The 20,195-nt window shown below is 38.7% G+C and overlaps 1 protein-coding gene across 1 annotated transcript in view; it reads right to left on the reverse strand.

The window, feature by feature from the left end:
* snd1 (staphylococcal nuclease and tudor domain containing 1) overlaps positions 1-20,195 on the reverse strand; it is a 219,096-nt gene that overhangs the window by 150,741 nt on the left and 48,160 nt on the right. The window contains exon 12 of the mRNA XM_079817701.1: positions 5,001-5,107. Coding sequence (XP_079673827.1) covers positions 5,001-5,107 — 107 coding nt within the window. The remainder of the gene's footprint in view (positions 1-5,000; positions 5,108-20,195) is intronic.

Below are 20,195 nucleotides of genomic sequence, written 5' to 3' on the forward strand. Positions count from 1 at the left end.
TTTGTTTGAATAGTTTGTTCATCCTGCAGATATCATTGTGTTCTGCTGAAATCATATTTTACTTCAGTTATGAGTTCACTGACTGGTTGAACATTTGAAATTAACATTTCAAAAAGATGAGTTACCGATGAGTTAAATACTGCCATGTATAATGTACAGAATATTTTTTCTTGTGTAAACAAAATGGATGTAATAACTGAAATGCATCCATACAAATCAATCAAATCGAAAGCTCACTCAGATTCAATGTGGGACTGGTTGTGCTAAGGGTCCCAACACACACGTTTGCGTTTTTTGGGGACCCTTAGCACAACCAGTCCCACACACATACATACATACATACATATATATATACAGGGAGTGCAGAATTAATAGGCACGTTGATTTTCTGATCATATTTTTTTTCCAGGCACATTTGACCAATTCCAAACCACAGTAATCCTAATAACTACTATTGATTTAGTATTTTATAATGTATAAGTGATATATAATTGTTCATGAAGGCTGGAAATGAAAATCACCTTATATTCAGGTGTGCAGAATTATTAGGCATGTTTTCTTTTACAGATAAATTGAGCCAAAAAAGAGATTTAACTCAGACTGAAAAGTCAAAAAGTATTAAATGCCCATGAGAAGGATGCAATACTAATGCAATACTAGACATTGCAGTTAAGGCATGACCATTGGACAGTGAAATGCTCGTTGGGTCAGCAGGATCTGACAAAAACAGGTGGTGAAGAAAAGACACCTGTCAACTGCAAAAGAATTAAGAATTAAGGTGAAGAATTAAGGGTGAAACCATCAGGAACCCTTTAGTCTCCAGCGCCATCATTTTCCAGAGCTGCAACCTACCTGGAGTCTCCAGAAGTGCAAGGTGTCAGGATCTCAGAGACTTCAGTTAGGTAAAGAATCCTAAAAAATGACCCCCACTAGATAAGAATCACAAGCTGAAGTGTTGTAAAATACATGAAGGTTTTTTTATAGGCTTTATGGACAGATAGGTTGAGAGTGACTCTTGAAGGACTAGCACCACATCCTCTAGTACCACTGTTTGAAGAATTCATCTTCCAGAATCTGGCAGTACGTTTTGGGAGTTCATTTTTAGTCCATCTCTGCAAAACGGACTTCAGGATGGACTAAAATGAACTCCCAAAACGTACTGCCAGATTCTGGAAGATGAATTCTTCAAACAGTGGTACTAGAGGATGTGGTGCTGGTCCTTCAAGAGTCATTCTCAACCTATAAAACCTATAAAGCCTATAAAAAAGCAGGCTTCATGTATTTTACAACACTTCAGCTTATGATTCTTATCTAGTGGGGGTCATTTTTTAGGATTCTTTACCTAACTGAAGTCTCTGAGATCCTGACACCTTGCACTTCTGGAGACTCCAGGTAGGTTGCAGCTCTGGAAAATGGTGGCGCTGGAGACTAAAGGGTTCCTGATGGTTTCACCCTTAATTCTTCACCTTAATTCTTAATTCTTTTGCAGTTAACAGGTGTCTTTTCTTCACCACCTGTTTTTGTCAGATCCTGCTGACCCAACGAGCATTTCACTGTCCAATGGTCATGCCTTAACTGCAATGTCTAGTATTGCATTAGTATTGCATCCTTCTCATGGGCATTTAATACTTTTTGACTTTTCAGTCTGAGTTAAATCTCTTTTTTGGCTCAATTTATCTGTAAAAGAAAACATGCCTAATAATTCTGCACACCTGAATATAAGGTGATTTTCATTTCCAGCCTTCATGAACAATTATATATCACTTATACATTATTAAATACTAAATTAATAGTAGTTATTAGGATTACTGTGGTTTGGAATTGGTCAAATGTGCCTGGAAAAAAATATGATCAGAAAATCAACGTGCCTAATAATTCTGCACTCCCTGTACATATACACATACATATACACATACATATTTATTTAGAAACTGGTTGAGACTTATTTCTAATCGTATTAACTCCCTTAGTTGAAAATTGAGCTAGTGCATATTTTTCTTTTTGAGGGAGATAGTCTATATTATATAGATTGTAATTTGCACATTGTTTGAAGGAGAGCGTTGAGTAAGATTGAGTAAGGCCTAATTTGCAGAAGTGAACCATAATTGATGACAACAAACGAGACTGGTGCCCTGCAAGCAAAGTGGCAAATGCATTTCTCATTGCCATTTTTCAACACAGATATTGCCTTCGGCGAGCAGCTCCCATTCCCATATTGCAGGGCAAAGCAAACATGCAACAGCCATTGTGTTTCAAGTTTTGGTAATAAAACCAAAAGGGCAAGACATGAATAAAAAAGTGGTGCCTTTTCTGGAGTTGTAGGAGAGTGGTAAACAATTTCTGCTATTACTCAATAGGGTCCTCAGTTTGATAACACAAACGTACCACAGTTCAGAGGCTAAAAACACAATGAGAAAAAAAAAAAAAACACTAACAATGGCTGTTTAGGTCAAGTATAAAAACCAAAAAACATGTACACTTACAAAACAAAACACTAAAACGGCAAGCCATTATAAACATACTTTGAACGTTAGTCCTATTTCACCAAGCTCTCAAAAATCAAATGTTTACTAAAAAGTAACCTATTGCATCAGGCCAACAGACTGTGTGCTGCCATGAATTTTTACAGATCTACGACCAGTTCAGGCTCCTAAAATATTAATGGCACTATGGGAAAATCTGGAAAGAGCCGATTCCAAATCAGCGAATAGTCAAGAAGCGGCAAAGCAGCTGAGCCCTCAGGCGATATGACCACCTGTTACCCACAATGCTCTAACGCCAAGCACTGGGGCACGGTTGGGTAATCACAGCCTGAGGCGCAGTACCACCCCAGATTCATGTGCCTGGCCTCACTTACCCTAACAAGGGACAATGTGCTCACACATCCACATCACATGGGTGAACAAGAATCATTTGAGATCATAGAAGAGTCATAAAGAGTAATAAAGCATACGTCAGTCCTGATTTTGAAGGTGAATGTGATTGTTAGAGAGAGTTTAGAAACATACAGCTTTCATTTGTTTCCTTTTCTCTCTTTTTTTTTCTTGGCAACACTATTTTACAGTGTCCTGTACTGTACTGTAGTAATAACAGTAAATTATGCATAATTACATGCAACTAACCTCACTCAAACCCTAATCCTACCATAACCCTATAGTAAGTACATGTAGTTAGTTATTTAAAATTACTCAGTATTAAATGTATAAATTATATAATTACACTAACAATGACACCTTAAAATAAAGTATAACTCATGTTTCTTTTGCTGTTGGTTGTTGAAAAAGACAGCGCACATTTGAAAAGCAACAGCAACTGTGTGAGGAATAGACTGACATTTAAAGTCATTATTTAATCAGTCTGAATGATTAATGAACAGATCAGACTGATTTGGTTCTCAAGTTCAACTCAAAAGACTATATCCAGACGCAGCAGTTTACAGCTCACTGGAGGGGAAGATATTCAGTGAATAATGACTTAATTTTTGGTTAGTTCCCACACAATCATCTTCATATTACTTGAAATGTAGCACATGAGTTACATTAGCATTAAAAGGTTTGGGGTCAGTACGTTTTTTTATGAACTTTCCACAAAAATGAGCAGCACAACCGTTTTCAACATTGATAAGAATTGTTTCTTGAGCAGCATTCAGCATATTAGAATGATTTCTGAAGGATCATGTGACACTGAAGACTGCAGTAATGATGCTGAAAATTCAGCTTCGCAATTACAGGAATGAAAACTACATATTAAAACAAAAGTTGATTTTAATGGTATTTAACTATTTTTGATTTTAAAAATGCAGTTTTGGTGAATAGTAGTGCATATGGACCAATTTAAGATGCTTTATCAAGTTCTATAAAAGGTACAGTGTTTTCAAAAATAGGTCAAAAAGCAGACTTTGGTATTGTAGGGCTGGGCAATATGACCAAAATCTCAAATCAAGGTATAAGTCATCTCATATCCCGATAACAATATATATCACAATATAGTACCGTTTCAGTAAATTCAATCAATTAATAGTTTAGATGGCTATATATTGACCACATGGAAAGGACTATTTCTGTTTTTACATTTTTAAAGGATATACTCAAAAATGTACCCATTCATATGTGATCATTTTTCTCCCTTTATTTAGAAGTGTTTGTCACTGAATCATTCATTTTATAAGATTTATTCACAAACGCTGATTCATCCAATAACGAAACAAGTCGTGATGAATGAGACATTATCTTCGCGAGTCTTGGTTATATGTAGTGCCGCAGGCAAAAGCCTGCTGTAACGTTTTACTCTATGGTTTATTTTTAGCATTTTTGACGATTTTTTTATCGAAACCGAAATTCATAACCTCTAACTGACGTAATTTTCCCATGTCGGTTGTTACGGCTTTTAATCCTGTTAATACTTTCCCCTTAAAAACATACCGCACGTGTGGTTACATGACTCCGCACCGTCCATTCAATGGCAAGGAAGCAATAGAGGCGAACTCAAACACTGAGTCAACACACGCAGACAGCGTCCTCACGAAAGTGTCAACTGTATGCGTTTAAAGGCTTGCCAGTTCGAACATTCAAGTGATTTTACAACATTTATTAACATCGATATGAAAAAGTGTTTTCTGTGACACAGAGAGCCGAGTCACGTTGCGTCTCTGACAATGCACAAGCCCTGAAGCAAGATCACTTTTACTTGCGTCTTCACTAAACTGTGTCAATTGTATACGTTTTAAGGCTTGCCAGTTTGGACATTCAAGTGATTTTAGACCATCGGATGTGTATTATATCGAGCTACTGTGCTGATGTACTGTGACACACAAACACAGACTCTCACGTTTTTTGCCTGCATCCTCGTCATTGTGAGTAAGATTGCAGTCATCCAAATGATGACAAAAGTATTGCCGTAAACAATATGAAACGGTATACTTTTTATTTCGACCATCCGATTTATATCGTCATATCACACAAACCTATTGTATAGATTTAGTAACTGGCTAGTGTACTCACATTCCTCCAATGGTGACTGTAGCACAGGTGCGCTCTGGGAAAGCCGGGACGCCGCCCGTTTCCAAGGCAGTAGTGGCAGCTCTGATGTAATCGACTGTGACATTAACCTGCAAATATACAAAACAAAATGGTTAAATCTTTTTGTCAATGTAGGGCCAAGAAACACTGCCTACATACACACACAAACTTTTATAAGGCTATCAAGGGCTCGGCTATTGAGATAAATTGACCACTGAAGCTACACGTGAGGACACGGAGAACTGCACTGTAACCCTGTTTTATGATGTCGCATTAAACATGACAGAATTACGCCAAGAAAGAGCAACACATCAAATTCTGAATTTGATATCTTTGTACAGGATTGCAAATCAAGCGAAAAGCTGGCTGTAAAGGGAAAAAAAATGGATTACAGGCCTTTCAGGGTGGACAAATTGTGTTAGGGCATCTAGCGAGGGGTTTGTGTGTGCGCGTGTACAAGCATGACTGTGGGCTACTTTCCAAGGTCACCCTGAGTCAGTGTGAATCATGTCAGGCTTGACCATAGATCTCCCCAGAGGAAGCCAGACCAAACAAGGAAACTGTTTATCACGAAGTGAGAAAGAGGCGGGGACCGGTAACTATTTCGCTCGACGGCAATAAGTGGAAAAGGAGAGGATAACGAAACCTGATTATTTCACACCAAACTGCTTTAGGTTAAGAAAATCGACTCCATTTGTGTCAAACTCTCTCTCTCTCTGAGGTCATGGGATCAACCCGGAGGGGCCAGCGTATGCGGTGTATCCTTGTTAGCTTTGAGCAAATAAAGAAGCCGCGTTGAGATATTCAGAGATGGGAGACTGTGATCCAGCCAATTCAGTTCAATCAGTTCAGAGCAAACAGAGGGTTGGAAGCTAATCTGAAATAGTAAGCCGGATCTCCCATCTGTCTTGACATGCAGGGGGGAAGATCAGTCATTAATCGGGATGGCACCAATAACAACTCAAGGACGAAGACTTCACATGACTGACTGCCCTACCCATGGTCCTCTTGGAGTGTGTGGATTGATTGCATACTGTTACAGAATACACGACCATAATTCATTAGTGCATGTGTGTTAAGTTGTCCTACAGAAGTTGAGCACCACTAATGTGTCAAAGCACTTTCCTACAACCTAAAGGTCCCCATATAGAGGATGAAGAGAGTGAAGAAAGTTAAGGCCCTGATATACTTCAAGTGAAATCGAACAAACCAGTGTGACTTTTCAAACAAAATCTGGCCAAAAGAACTTTGGCAAGCTGGTTTGAACTCCCAAAGCAAACAAAGCGAATTGTCCGGAAAAAAAAGTTACGGAAAGTCATAAAAAGTCAGAGTTACGAAAAAGAATGTGAATCTCAAATCTTACATATTTGAGATATTCAACACACATCACATGAAACTAAACCATACCCAATCAGAAAGCGAGCTGATGGAAGTCTCAAGCCCTATTCACACTGCCAGCGACTCTGTTGCTGTATGTCACTAGTGTCTGTACTATGAGACACTTGTGGGCGTTCCCAGTGCTGTCACTCTAATGTTATTGGTAGACTGCACATCTTGCCATATCTATAGAAAATGCAATCACAAGTGATATATAAAGCCAAGATATCATTCTAATTTGACAAGGAATTAGACTTAAAAGAATTAAAAGTAACATTCTACTGTTGGAGAGTAGTGTTATATAAACCACAGCAGTGCTCTGCTCAGTGCATTAAATCTTTAACTATATTAACAAATTAAAGGTGCACTATGTAACTTTTCCGTCCACTAGAGGTCGCCTATTCAAAACAAAAGGCGTAGCTTGATGACGCTAAGTTTGAGCGCAGAATCTTGGGAGTTTTAGTCTTCACCCTCACAGTCGGTGGAAAAGAATCGGGATAATCATGTTCATGGATGCGATTATTAACGTTACTGTAGTATGAAGCAGAGCAGGACCGAGTGTTGTGGAAGCTGAGCAAGGCCGCTGGAGCGATTGTTGATAGGATGAAGGTAACACACGCCTCGGCGAGCAGTGGGACTTTTATTATGCCACAGTCGCCATTTCCTCTTTTCCGATCATGAGTATGAGAATGCAGCTCTGTTTATCATATTAGATACATTTGAGTGTGTTGAAAATGATGCTATGACATTAATATGACACGTGTTGCACACTGCAGTAAGAAAAGCCAAGGGTAACGCAGATATGACGCACTTGACAGGCGACAGGAATTCGCACAATTTACAAATAGTTGGAAACATTTGGGATATTTTACTGCAAAAATTTTACATATTACAGTTTTAAACTCACTCATACCAGTCAAAAATGACTAAAACATCATTCGAATTTGACAATTAATTATCTTCTCCCTAATAATCATATACATTTTATAACAATGAGGGGAAAACTGTAATATGAACTGCAGCAGTGCTAAACTGCTCACTGCATCATAATTAACAGCACAAACTATCAATGTATGAATCAAACTCACTAAGACTGCCGTCAGTTTCTTTTCCACGCATTATTTTATTATATCCCTTTATGTGGGTGCAGTCAAATCATATAAATCATTAAATCATATATGAAATCGCTCCGGAACTGTCCTGTCTGTCTTGCCTGCACTCGAGACGGTGACATGAGCTCCACTGACAGTCTTCACTCCTATTGGTTGTCACTCACAAAATGCACTTCTAATTTGCATAAAGTTGACATTTTTGAACTTTTTGTCACGTCTCCCGCCACTTGACACACCTAGATACTGCCACTCGTGTCGGCAGAAATCACTAGCGCTCCATTGAAATGATGGGATCATGCCGCTTTGTGGTCCAACATTGTTTGTTTACTTTAAAGTCACATTTGATGCAAGATATTTTTGCAAAATTTCCTGTGTTCACAGGTGGTACAAGTGAATGGAATCGGTTAGTGTGTGGTATGTTTCTGATCACATCGCGGCACTCCACAAACTAGAGGAACAAAACGGCTAAATCTATGATTTCTTATCGTCATATTTGTGGCCTCACATTTTGAAAATCTTTTAGTGTGGCCCCAGCTTAATCGATTGACAGCACTAATCTACATTTATTTATATATGCACATGTGTGTGTGCGCGTTACAGTTTGTATAAGTTACCCCAAATTTTCAATTAGTTCCCTTTAATACCCATAATTCCTGGAATAGACTGATAATCGGCCTGACAAATTTTTTTACCATTATTCACGCTTGTCACTTTAAATTAGTAATAGATTCTTGAATACTGACTAACGCTAAATTGCAGCCTTTAGTTTGGCAATTGCATTCTATGCAGTAATTTTCCATCATGAAAATTCAGCTTTTTCCATTCTCATAAATCGAAATAGACCTTCAGACCAAGCACACAAAAAAATGGAATTTAATTTGATTAGTCTCGAATAACAAACAAATTTGACGGCAAGCAAGGCTGATGAGTGTATTTTTGCAACTCTTTAATGCTTTCAAACCAAACTGTGTTTTAGAACAAGCATGACCTGAGGGTACCTGGTCAGGAGATGTGAAAAACATCTATTTTGCTTATACAACTTCAAAACACTTTGGTCAAAAATAATGAGACTGGTCTCTTTTAATGTGGCATCCAGAGTGTTAAGTAAAGCAACTCTCCATGTACTATTTGAAATGACTCCATATACAGTGAGGAAAATAAGTATTTGAACACCCTGCTATTTTGCAAGTTCTCCACCTTAGAAATCATGGAGGGGTCTGAAATTGTCATCGTAGGTGCATGTCCACTGTGAAAGACAATCTAAAAAAAAAAAAAAAAGAAAAAAAAGAAAAAAAAAAAAAAGAGAGAAATCACAATGTATGATTTTTTAACTATTTATTTGTATGATACAGCTGCAAATAAGTATTTGAACACCTGAGAAAATCAATGTTAATATTTGGTACAGTAGCCTTTGTTTGCAATTACAGAGGTCAAACGTTTCCTGTAGTTTTTCACCAGGTTTGCACACACTGCAGGAGGGATTTTGGCCCACTCCTCCACACAGATCTTCTCTAGATCAGTCAGGTTTCTGGCCTGTCGCTGAGAAACACGGAGTTTGAGCTCCCTCCAAAGATTCTCTATTGGGTTTAGGTCTGGAGACTGGCTAGGCCACACCAGAACCTTGATATGCTTCTTACAGAACCACTCCTTGGTTATCCTGGCTGTGTGCTTCGGGTCGTTGTCATGTTGGAAGACCCAGCCTCGACCCATCTTCAATGCTCTGAGGGAAGGAGGTTGTTCCCCAAAATCTCGCAATACATGGCCCCGGTCATCCTCTCCTTCATACAGTGCAGTTGCCCTGTCCCATGTGCAAAAAAAAACCCCCAAAGCATGATGCTACCACCCCCATGCTTCACAGTAGGGATGGTACTCAACTTTATTTATATAGCGCTTTTATCCTAAATCATTCTACTCATCATTCTTCTTCCTCCAAACACGTTTAGTGGAATGACCAAAAAGTTCTATTTTGGTCTCATCTGACCACATGACTTTCTCCCATGGCTCCTCTGGATCATCCAAATGGTCATTGGCAAACTTAAGACGGGCCTGGACACGTGCTGGTTTAAGTAGGTGAACCTTCCGTGCCATGCATGATTTCAAACCATGACGTCTTATTGTATTACCAACAGTAACCTTGGAAACGGTGGTCCCAGCTCTTTTCAGGTCATTGACCAGCTCCTCCCGTGTAGTTCTCGGCTGATTTCTCACCTTTCTTAGGATCATTGAGACCTCACGAGGTGAGATCTTGCATGGAGCCCCAGTCTGAGGGAGATTGACAGTCATGTTTAGCTTCTTCCATTTTCTAATGATTGCTCCAACAGTGGACCTTTTTTCACCAAGCTGCTTGGCAATTTCCCCGTAGCCCTTTCCAGCCTTGTGGAGGTGTACAATTTTGTCTCTAGTGTCTTTGGACAGCTCTTTGGTCTTGGCCATGTTAGTAGTGGGATTCTTACTGATTGTATGGTGTGGACAGGTGTCTTTATGCAGCTAACAACCTCAAACAGGTGCATCTAATTTAGGATAATAAATGGAGTGGAGGTGGACATTTTAAAGGCAGACTAACAGGTCTTTGAGGGTCAGAATTCTAGCTGATAGACGGGTGTTCAAATACTTATTTGCAGCTGTATCATACAAATAAATAGTTAAAAAAAATCATACATTGTGATTTCTGGATTTTTTTTTTTTGATTATGTCTCTCACAGTGGACATGCACCTACGATGACAATTTCCGAACCCTCCATGATTTCTAAGTGGGAGAACTTGCAAAATAGCAGGGTGTTCAAATACTTATTTTCCTCACTGTATATATTTGTATTGCAGTAGTATATTGATTATATTATAATAAAACAATTACTAATTCTGCATAACGTTATAGGACACTTAAACATTTAATATGTTGCTGAAAGTGCTATTCTTTAAAGCTTAGCTAGCAAAACTAAAGTTAACTTTTCTGAATTCTTACCCAGCTACAAATGGTAAACAGCTGCCACTAGCAGCAACGGTGGTGCTCACATTAAGACAAATGCATTGTGGTTCTGTTCTACATAATATAATGTGAATGTAGAGTCACCAAAACAGAAGGAAGAGCAACTGCACAGCAATACTAAACTGTTGAAATAAGATAATTGTTTCAAGTTACAAGCTCTGAACTAATTCCTAAAGTTGTACATCTCCACTTCTGGAATTCAATCCATTTATCCCTCCTATTCATTTGCCTCAAAATGACAATGCAACTCAGTCTAATGGACATAATGGAAGTTCATTAGGTGGGGAAAACCTGTGGACACTCATTTTCTTACCCCGGGAGTTTAGTGCTTCATCAACAAATAAAGCACAAAATAATTGCATTCATCCCCTACTTCTACTTTCTCCGGTTCCCTCTCTGAACGGCAGAGACAGCTCTGCACCATTGGGCAGGAGTAATGAGCTTGGTTGAACGACAACATGCCCTTCTTAAGAAACACAAAGCGCAAACGATTCCCGCTCATTCAGAGGAGCAAAAGTGCTTATTTAGAAACAAAATGAATGAGGGAAGAAAGAAGTGGCCATTTGGGAAGCAGATGACAGATTAAATGGGCTTTTAGAGTCATGCCTGAGTAGAAAGATCTGACCAAAGGACAACAGCAATGAAGGGTTTGAAAGAAGCCCAGACAGAACCAGGAGGAAGAGGATGAAGAAGACAGAAATGGTGCTAATGGCAAAGCATCCGTCAAAACAAGAGACAGATCCACTGAAACATCTCAGGGAAACGCAAAGAGATTGAGCTGGTCCGTGTACAGCAAATGAACAGATGCTTTCACACTTGGTTTGACTGCTTTGTCCAAACCAGAGATGGATTCGCCCCCTCCCCTAATGGACTCTTTACACATTGTACTTTAGGGTCCAAACGGTGAAATGTTTGAATCATCAGCGGGAATACCACAGTGAGTAATTCAATCATGACTCAGGAAGAGGAGAAGCAATCTTCACTGGGTTTTTATTTTTGTCAGATTGATTTATTAGTATGATTTTGAAAGTCAGATTTATCATCAAAACATAAATAGAAAAGCATGCATGTTTGTCTGCCACATATGCATATTGCACATATTGCAAGAAACGCAAAGCATGTGAACTGCTCTCTGAACGCAGATTTTCTGAAGACAAGCAGGTATGACTGTGTGTGACTTGGAATATGTAAAAGATGCACTAATAACTAAGAAATTCAGAACTGGTTATATATAAATAAAAAATAAATTAAAAAAAACATTCTGCAACCAATGTCATCCAGAATGAATGACAATGAGTCGGTTCTTCAAATAAAATGACGACGATGACGATAAAAATGTACACATTTTATTTTCAAATATTTTTATTATCAGCATTATTGTAGCATTAAATATTATATAGCAAGTGTATTATACAGTTGCTTATTTCACAATTGTATTGTTATTGAATATAAAAAATGCATCATTGTCATTATCAGTATCATTAGTAAATAAATGTATTGATGTTTATTATATTAATTCTATTACTACAACAACACAATTGATTATATTACTGTTATTAAATGATTATTAATAATGAATCATTAATCATTGCTATTATTTTATCATTGTATATACATTTTGCATTTTTATTGTTGTGGTATAATGATCATTTATTATGTCAAAGTAAAACTAAAACAATGAATAAAATATTATATTCTATATCTATTTATTAAAATAACATTTTAAAAATCCTACATGTACTGTGCTAGGCAAACTGGAACTGGTCACAACACTTGGATATTGTTGCCCTACTGTTTCTTCTATTGCCTTCTTCATTTGTAAGTCGCTTTGGATAAAAGCGTCTGCTAAATGATTAAATGTAAATGCATGCTTGACAATTGTTATAAATGCCAAAAAAGCTTTTATACCAACCAAACTTGGATCGCAAACGGACAGTTCCACACCAAAAGCTCTAGTGTGAATGCATCTAAAGTGTACATTCGCATCTGAGATGTGCACAGTCAAACCTGCTCTCTGCAAGCTTAAGTCCCTGTGAGTGGAATCTAATGCGGTGAAGGTAGGTGTAGTCAGGAAACTCTGTAATACATATTTAATGGATTAAAAGTGAGCTGCTAGTCTCACATGCCACTGTAATTCCCTCTAAAGCAGAAGCCAAAGTGGAGAGAAAAAAAAAAAAAGACGAACGAAGTCTGCACAGCTCTGCATCAATGTGCATCAGGGAAACATGTGAAAACTCAGCACGTCCTCTTGTATACAAATTAATAAACTAATAAACGAAACAGAACTTATGAAACACACCTGCATAAACACAGGCAAACACTTAACACTGACATTCCACACAGTCACTGCCTCTTGTTCACACCTCACACATACAAAAACTCACAACACGCACACATAACAGGAGGCACTTTGAGCGGGCAGGATTATCCAAACGTGCTCTTTCCTGATAAGTGGATTAATGCAACATTTTCATTTGACTTTTTCGCTGAGGCAGAGACCCTCTACAGAGGCGCTACTTAGAAAGTTAGCCAAATCTAGCTTTGGATTATGTCACAGGGAAGTTCTGTTTCAATACCGAGGAGAGAAAATGCACTTCTGCGCAGATTTTCTTCCATTACCCACTGCTAGTGAATGCCACTCATTCTCTCCCTCCTTTCAAAAGAGAACACGATCTGAAATGGACGCCTCGCTCCAAGTTTTTCTGTTGTGACTCGCAGGGGCTTGGATGGAGCTTCTCTACCTCCTTTCCTTTCATCTTCTATTGTTCACTGCACTGTTGAACTCCGATATTGATCACATACTGGCTGAGAGTTTAAAAAGTTGACCTTTTCGAGGGCCTCTTTTTGAAGACTACAGTCATGTTAAAGTGACGGAAGATAAAAGCAACATTGACAAATCCATCAGAATCAGCTCAAGCTCTCAAACAAAAGTCAGGTACTACTTAACCCTCGTGACAAGCTGCCCTCTCAGAAACAAAATGGTACAAAAGTTGTCACTGGGATGGTACCCTTTCAAAAATGTGAACTCTTTGGGTACCAATATGTATCTTTAAATGTACTAATATGCACCCTTTATGGTTAAATAATGTACAACATTGTACCTTTTGATAGGGTGCCCCAGTGACAGATTTTGTACCATTTTTTTCTGTGAGTGTGGGATGCAGCATGTGGAGAACAAATGGCATCTTAAATGCCAGAAAAACTGAAAATTAAAAGGTTCTGTGCATAAAATCGTCCCTGCTGCCCTGATCTGGCATATATGAGCCATTAGATTTCTATTTTTCCAGCAACAAACAATCAGTCTTTAACAGTGGCCCTATTTTATAGTTATGAACTTCTATAATTGCACAGATTTCATTTCTCTTTTAAACAGTTGGAACATAAAATTTTCCACGGCGGTTGCCAGGGCAGCAGGGGAGATGCTAAAACATGGCATGCCTCAGTACAAGGCCTCATTCTCACACCACATTGTGTCCTAGCAACAAGTAAAGAAAGCAGACAAAATCCTGTTAACGGGTGAATGCGTTATTTAAAAATGCATTGCTGTAACCACTATCAAACCATTATTCACAATAGTGATCAATATGCGTTTCGATGACCACTGCTTCTGCATCTGGTTTCAACCTCAATTTCATCTAATAAAACAGGAATATTTACTTTACAGAAATACGTAGATGCTACTTTTGACTCTGAAGATCAAAGATGATTAATTCTATACACTATTAATTTAAGTCAAAGCACTTCTGTGACACTTAATGAGCCAAAATTGAATAATTGCCACACTCATATCTTCTTGAGCTGGATCAATTCTGAATGAATTCAAACATTCCCACACTGTTTGCATTAATATGCAAGCAAGCATCTTATCACACAGAGCGCTGTATAAATCCAACTATCTGTTGACTACCGCTGAGTGCATACACGGGAAATGCAAAAATCTGATCTGAGATTAAACTCGTTGCTTTCCATTTCCCATCTCTAGTGTCAGAATATTTGAAGGATTCCAGGTCAGTGAACCAGACTTCTGTAAAAAGAACAGGCAATAAAAAATTGGTTTCTAGGAGCTGCCTTATGATCATGCAAGGACAATATAAAGCTGCATTAGTAATCCACGCATCTGGTGATCATTTATGAGAAAATGGCTGTGTGTGAAATGTGCTGTCATATTTCTTTTGTGTTAAATCAAATGGGCCTAGCAGGCTTTTACGTTATTCTGCAAAAACACTGAATTGTTTGGGTGAGAAAAGTCATGGACAGACAATGTGCAGCAACACAATCTCTATCATACTTTAATGAGTCCCAATATTGCCCATTTTCAGAACATACCACACCAGTTTATAGCCTGCTGTTCCAATTAAAACTGCAACTTGTGATACAAAATATTATTTTTATGAGTGACAGATGTAAACACTGTTTTAGTTACTTCAAAATATTTGTATATATATATATATATCCTGCTTTTGTGTGAGTGATTCATTAATGCATGTTTGTCCAGTGGCATCATGAACTACCAGCTTTTTAGTGCATTCAATCTAGGTTTAATTTGAATCCAAAAATATTCTATTTTTCATTGTTTCTTCATAACGCTGATTCAAAAATTTCCATAAAAATGATATACATGTATATTTTATTAAAAACTATAATTATCAGATACAAAATAGTTTAATGATACGTCATGCATTAACTAATTGAACATTAAGTGATAATCAAAATAAATACAGTATATGCAATTAATTATCGATTGCCAACTACATAGAGTCAAACCAAAATGTATTCAGACACCTTCAACATTCTCACATTATCAGTTTATTCGCTATAGTTTAGAAAATGGTAATAAAATGTGACAAGTACTCAAATTCAAATTCATCTTTATAATGTCAAATAACTTTGATAGAAAGGTATGTAATGGATTACAATCAACCAATCAGCTGTCAGCTGTTAAGTACACAATTCAACCATACCAATTTAGGTCAACCAATTACCAAGCAATGCTTCTTTTTGCTCAGTCTTTTTGCTTCTTCATATCAGCTCGTTCCTTAGGTTGTTTTCTTCAAAATGAGACTATTTTCACATGTCTATGTGCAAGCATGGCCAAACGACACTGTAATGTCATCGATGTCCAGATCAAAACATGTGATGCAGACAAATACGCTTATCATCCTTAGTTTTATCATCTTTGTTAGCCGCGTCATCACGTATGTCGTCATCCCGTATTGCGTCATACATCAAAAAAGCTGAGTATCTCAGCTCTCTATAGACATGTCGATCATGCTTCTAGACCAATCAGAGCCCGAGATCTCCCTTTACAAAGTTGAGGAGGCGGAGTCTTTCTTTTGGATTTCCCAGCAGCAGGCTTAAATCAATGCAGATGAGTAGGAGGTTATTGGATAGTTTGGACAGATTCATCTCGTTAACTTTTTTTTGGGAGGAGATAAAGAAAATTATTTTTCCCCTGTTTAATGCCAACTAGTGGAATCAACAGAATTTGATTCAGAACTTTCTGAAGGGATGTAGACCAAACTGAAAAAAATGATAGATTTTCAAATAACAAATTATAAAATAAATCAAAATATGACTTTATATACGTTTATCATAAAATTGTGAAATGTATGTGGGTTGCGAACGTCTTGGCGAGAATCCTAGTAAACATAGTTGGTTATATCTTAAAGGTCCCGTTCTTCGTGTTTTTTTGAAGCTTTGATTGTGTTTACAGTGTGCAATATAACATGTGTTCATGTTTCGCGTGTAAAAAACACAGTATTTTTCACACAATGTACTTATCTGTGTACCGCTGTTTTCACTGTCCTAAAAACGGCTGGTGATTTCCCTGTTCTATAAAGTCCCTCCTTCAGAAATACGTAACGAGTTCTGATTGTGCCAGCGCTTACCGTGTTGTAATTCGACCACAGCTTAGCGCACGTGCCAGCAGTTCCTGTGTTGTGATTCGACAGCAGCTTAGCGCACGTTGGAAAGGTCACGCCTCTTAACGTAGAGATGTATGCGTTCAATAATCTCTACAGCGTCCCTGGGAAAGCCAAACAAAGGTGATTTGACTCCTGGATGAAAATAACAGCGTCTCGACGACATGGCGATAAACACACTCAACGCAACAGTTCCTTTTCTCCACGCGACCGTCCGCTTCTCCACGTGGGACAGCAACAAGACCACGCCCCCTTTTTCGCGTTTCTTTGTGGGCGGAGGTTAGTCTGTTCTACTGCTCTACTGACGTAATTATAGCAGGAAGTACCAGGATGTAGTCCAAGCCAGCCGTTCGCTGTAGGCTTTGAAAGGGAACTTCTGTTAAATAAAATATCTCGCTTGGCATTGAACTTTGAGCTTTATAATTTTACAGGTATTATTTATGCTCTAACAGCAACATTACACACTAACTAAAGTTTGAACAATGGGATCATGCGGAATGGGACCTTTAAGTGAATGTAGACAGTTGAGAAGAAATAAAAATTGACCAGAAAACTACTGTTAGACTTATCTGGCTATGACCAGACCAAGCTCAATTTAATATTGAACACTGATCTGGGGAGTCTGCTCTGTATTTTCTACTGCACAAGAGGCGTGATAAACGAGCATAATTCAAATGACTGTACACAATTGGATAGTCCTTCAACCAATCAGACCACAAGAGGCGTGATCAATGGGCAACGACCCATCGCTTCTCTCTCCGTAATAGTGTCAAACCTGCCAATAGCGCGCCAGGATAAGCCAGTCTGTGATTGGTTCCCGCAAAAGTGTAAAAGCAGCAGTAGAATTGAATGTACAGGTTTCCAGACTGAGTTGCAGGGTGAAATCAAATCGCCGGCAGATCAGCCTGGGTCTACCCAGTCTACGGTTAGACCTAACCGATGGTATCATACGGTATCAGACTCGTGCTGGAAAAAGTTGTATCGCTGCAGTCTTAATGTATACACTGCCCAGCTGTTTGGATTTAAATAGGCAAACGCTTAAGAGTTAGGGCTGCAGCTATCGATTCTTTTTGTAACCGATTAATCTAGCACTTAATCGATCGATTAATCGGATAAAAAAATTCCTTGTTTTTAAACAACCAAAACAAATAATGCATAACGAAAATGAAGAGGAAAAGCAAATTAATTTATTAATATGCACAACAGGTTTCATACTGTAATCTAGCCCTGACATCAAAGTAAATATCTTATGTAGATTTCTACACCTGCAGCATTTACCATTAGGCTACTAACAAATAATATATCATTTCTGGGGTGAGCCTATGCGCTATGGTAACCTAGCAACCTGTGTGTTTGTGTGTGTGTGTGCGTGAGGCTTCATTGCAGTTTGGTACAGCAGAAATACATGCATTCATTTTCAATAGAACGCTGCATTTGGCTTGCATCACTTGCATAGCTGTGTATTTTAGGTGAAGCATCCGTTCGAAAAATCGCGTCACAACATCACGTCCTGGTGTATAAAGTGAACGCATGCTGAAATTATTGTTGCGTGGCTACATAAAAGTGATGCATTGCCACGATTGGTCTGACTGGCGCGAGACAGAGGAGGGTGCATGTGTGTGTGTGTGTGTTACTGATTTTCTACTATTAAAGTTGTAATTTTTCCAACAAATGCAAAAAGTGCATTTCTTTGTGATTTTAAAATACTTGAAGGAAACGGTTCACTTTCAGCTGTTATTGTCTATGGAGCAGATTTATGTTTGTTGTACATCAGATACAGATACATTAACACAGTAGTAGACCTACATTACATTTATTTGGATGCATTAATGAGAGAGTGATTGTGTGTGAATTACTCATTCCGTCTCTATTCATTATGAAGCTGTGGTTTGTAATTACTTCAAATGTATTCAAATGTATGCCTATAACGGTTGAGTTGAGTTTCTAAGCTACTTTAGTGACTTTACTTTAGTCACAGGACGGCGTTGACACTGCGATCTTCCCGCGAAAAGAGGCCAGCCTTCAGGGCGCGTGCTCGTTGTCAAAGACGCGACACGGCTCAACTCTCCGTGTCACAGAAAAAAGCTGAGCACTGAACGGATAAGTTTTCCGTATTGTTGTTTTTGAATAGTGCACAATCGCTTCAATGTTCAAACTGGCAAGGCTTTAAAAGCATTTACTTGACAAACTTTATGAGGACTAAAGTGAAAGCGATCTGGCTTCGGGGCTTGCGCGCGCCGTGTGAGAGTGTGTGTGTGAGAGTGTGTGTGTGAGAGTGTGTGTGTGAGAGTGTGTGTGTGAGAGTGTGTGTGTGAGAGTGTGTGTGTGAGAGTGTGTGTGTGAGAGTGTGTGTGTGAGAGTGTGTGTGTGAGAGTGTGTGTGTGAGAGTGTGTGTGTGAGAGTGTGTGTGTGAGAGTGTGTGTGTGAGAGTGTGTGTGTGAGAGTGTGTGTGTGAGAGTGTGTGTGTGAGAGTGTGTGTGTGAGAGTGTGTGTGTGAGAGTGTGTGTGTGAGAGTGTGTGTGTGAGAGTGTGTGTGTGAGAGTGTGTGTGTGAGAGTGTGTGTGTGAGAGTGTGTGTGTGAGAGTGTGTGTGTGAGAGTGTGTGTGTGAGAGTGTGTGTGTGAGAGTGTGTGTGTGAGAGTGTGTGTGTGAGAGTGTGTGTGTGAGAGTGTGTGTGTGAGAGTGTGTGTGTGAGAGTGTGTGTGTGAGAGTGTGTGTGTGAGAGTGTGTGTGTGAGAGTGTGTGTGTGAGAGTGTGTGTGTGTGAGAGTGTGTGTGTGAGAGTGTGTGTGTGTGAGAGTGTGTGTGTGAGAGTGTGTGTGTGTGTGTGAGAGTGTGTGTGTGAGAGTGTGTGTGTGTGAGAGTGTGTGTGTGAGAGTGTGTGTGTGAGAGTGTGTGTGTGAGAGTGTGTGTGTGAGAGTGTGTGTGTGGCAGCTATAAGAACGGTAATCAACTTACATAGCGTAAAACATGCAGTTACTATAGTTTATATTCTAGATGCCCAGAATCACTAAATTCAAAATGTATCACGCGCTATGGTGTGCTTCCTGAACACACAGTATAGTGCGCGTCATAGGAATTTAACAAGGCTTCGAGGCAGAATTTTTGCCTCGAGTAATTTTTGTAATCGAGTTAATCGAGTAACTCGATGAATCGTTTCAGCCCTATTAAGAGTCTATGCTTGGTTCATTATTGCAGTGATTATGATGTTTCTAGCATGTTATATGTTTGGTAACAGTTCTTCTAACCATAATTGATGAAGTGTTCATTTCTTAAACAACCATGTAAGAAGCATGGCCATATTCCAGAATGACAATGTCAAGCCGCATCAGGCTTCACATGGTTGGTTGGGTGGGAGGGAGCATGAAGAATCATTTTCACACATGAACTGGCACCTCTGAGTCCAGACCTTAAATTCATTGAAAGTCTTTGGGATGTGCTGGAGAATTTACAGAGCGCTGGACTCTTGCATTGTCAATACAAGAATCTTGACCAAAATTTGATGCACCTCTTGATGCAAACAAATGTTGTGATATTTCCATCCAGAAAAGCATCGATTTTTGCTGCTTTAACCAACAGTTCTTTAAGATTTTCAGGTAGGTCTAACAGGTAAATATACAGAGACTGGATACTGATAGAATATTGTGGTGAATAAGTATTGCAAATATATTGTATGACTGCAACAGCCCTAGTGTGCACATTTGTGTGTAAATGCGTAAAAACAAATCTCATGTCAATGCCCTGTGTTTTGCCATTCTTTGTTTTCCTCCAAAAAAAAAAAAA

This window comes from Gobio gobio (assembly GCF_949357685.1).
Source record: "Gobio gobio genome assembly, chromosome: 5".
In the NCBI taxonomy this organism is placed as follows: Eukaryota; Metazoa; Chordata; class Actinopteri; order Cypriniformes; family Gobionidae; genus Gobio; species Gobio gobio.